The following is a 1,835-nucleotide window of genomic DNA, read 5'->3' on the forward strand; positions in this document are numbered from 1 at the left end:
TATGAATAAGTATGTTTGGGTGTGTGTACGTGTCTGGATGTTTGCGTGTATACGTGTATACGTGTGTACGTGTATACGTGTGCACGTGTGTGTGCGAGTATGCGTGTATGCATGTGTGTGTGTGTGTGTGTGTGTGTGTGTCTGTGTGTGTGAGAGCGCGCGCGCGCGTGCAGCGCTCACGCGTGTGCCCGTGCGTGTATTTATCAGATATACCTTCCAGCTGGAGGATATAACAGACAGAATAAAACATACGGCTGAAGCCAGTCCAAATTTCAAATGCTAGACCTAGGTCTATACCTAGGTCTATCATAATAACATACCTCGATAGAAACCTCTCCTGAAGCCGTGAGCGTAAACGTCGGCGCTGGACGTGACGGGGAACTGAGGTATGCGCGTGTCCTTGCTCACAGTCGGAGTGATCCGAAAGCGAGCTTTGTGCACCTCATTCAGGCGTTCCTCTTGCACGACCTGCTTATCACTTAGATTCTTCCCTCCGTACAAGTGGAAATGCATCCAACGTGTCATGTCGTTAGCAGTGGTCATCACTGCCCCGGAACCCGCCAGAAGAGCCCAGCGCCTGGTATGAGACATTGAGGTCTGGTCAGAAAGCATACCCAACGGCTTCGCTCTATTAAATACTTAAGCTAAATGTAAAAGCTGGGATTACTCTCTTTACACGCCAACTTTTAAACCACAGCAAGGTACAAAAGTGCACCATCGTTATTGCTACACAGTAATGTCGTATTCCGCTAATGACAGTGTGCCAACTGGCCGTCTCGCCCTCACGCTGGCACACGTGAGGTCACTGTCGTGAACTCTCAACAAAATGTTCGAAGATCGGAAGCAAGTTAGATCCTATTTTTTACATTTTCGCCCTGGATATTTCTCTCGTGATCTGGCATCCTATTAAGAAAACTAAATGAAGACTACATCTTCAATTTGAAAATGTCTATAATCAGGCAAACAGATCATTCGAGAAAACTCAAGATGTTCTTACTTTGAAAATTCATGAGACACTCGGACTTCCTCTCCTGTCATTTTTTGGGAGTACGCAGTGGCTACGTTGTTCCTGCTCCAGTCCACGTCCGTCAAAAACGTGGAGTTCTCCATACCCAGTGGCTCAAACAGGTTTTCTCTTATTAGCTGTTCCCACGAAGCTTCGCCTACTATTTCAGCAAGGCGTGTGACCAAGCCGTACATAATGTTACTGTAGAAGTACTTCACCCGGAATTGGTGCGGGGCTGGGAGGAGAGCAATGTGACTAGAGAAAAAATAGATATCACGATATAATTAGATGTCAGTGTCAGTTCTCCATGCCATTTCACAGCGGGTAGGCTTACACGTGGAAGCTTATAATTATATTTATATTGCAGGGTTCTAAATCATGACTGTCTCCAAGATGTCAAAAGACAAACAAACCGTTCCTATACCATCAATAACAGAAAGTAGGTACATCAATACCCTACATCTTTACGAATAGAAAAAGACAAAGCTATCCAGAAAAAGAAAATATAGAAAATCAATTATGTAACTTGCCTGTTGTCGGGTGACTTCCCGGTATATGGTACTTTAATTAATTATTTTTTTATAATGAAAAAAGGATTAGAGACAAAAAGCTATAGCCGTTGACACAAAAATGACAATTTCCTGCTCGTCTGGTGCTCGTCCGTTGACATTGACAATGAAGCTAACTCGGTTCTAGTTTCAATAAATTGGACACAGTTTTGATTTGTGTCCAGCTTCATGGTTTTGGAGATGATGATGATGATGATGATAATATAGGATTTGTCATCAAGGATAATATTTAGAATATCAACTTCATCGGGGGTGGCGGC

General features: G+C 43.6%; 1 protein-coding gene across 1 annotated transcript in view; it reads right to left on the reverse strand.

Annotated features, from left to right (window-relative positions):
- LOC101857076 (protein flp) overlaps positions 1-1,835 on the reverse strand; it is a gene marked incomplete in the record, with an annotated part of 9,947 nt that overhangs the window by 2,389 nt on the left and 5,723 nt on the right. Inside the window, 2 exon segments of the mRNA XM_035969034.1 lie at positions 392-577; positions 998-1,261. Of these exon segments, the coding sequence (XP_035824927.1) occupies positions 392-577; positions 998-1,261 (450 nt within the window).

This window comes from Aplysia californica, unplaced genomic scaffold (assembly GCF_000002075.1).
Source record: "Aplysia californica isolate F4 #8 unplaced genomic scaffold, AplCal3.0 scaffold00006, whole genome shotgun sequence".
Lineage (NCBI taxonomy): Eukaryota > Metazoa > Mollusca > Gastropoda > Aplysiida > Aplysiidae > Aplysia > Aplysia californica.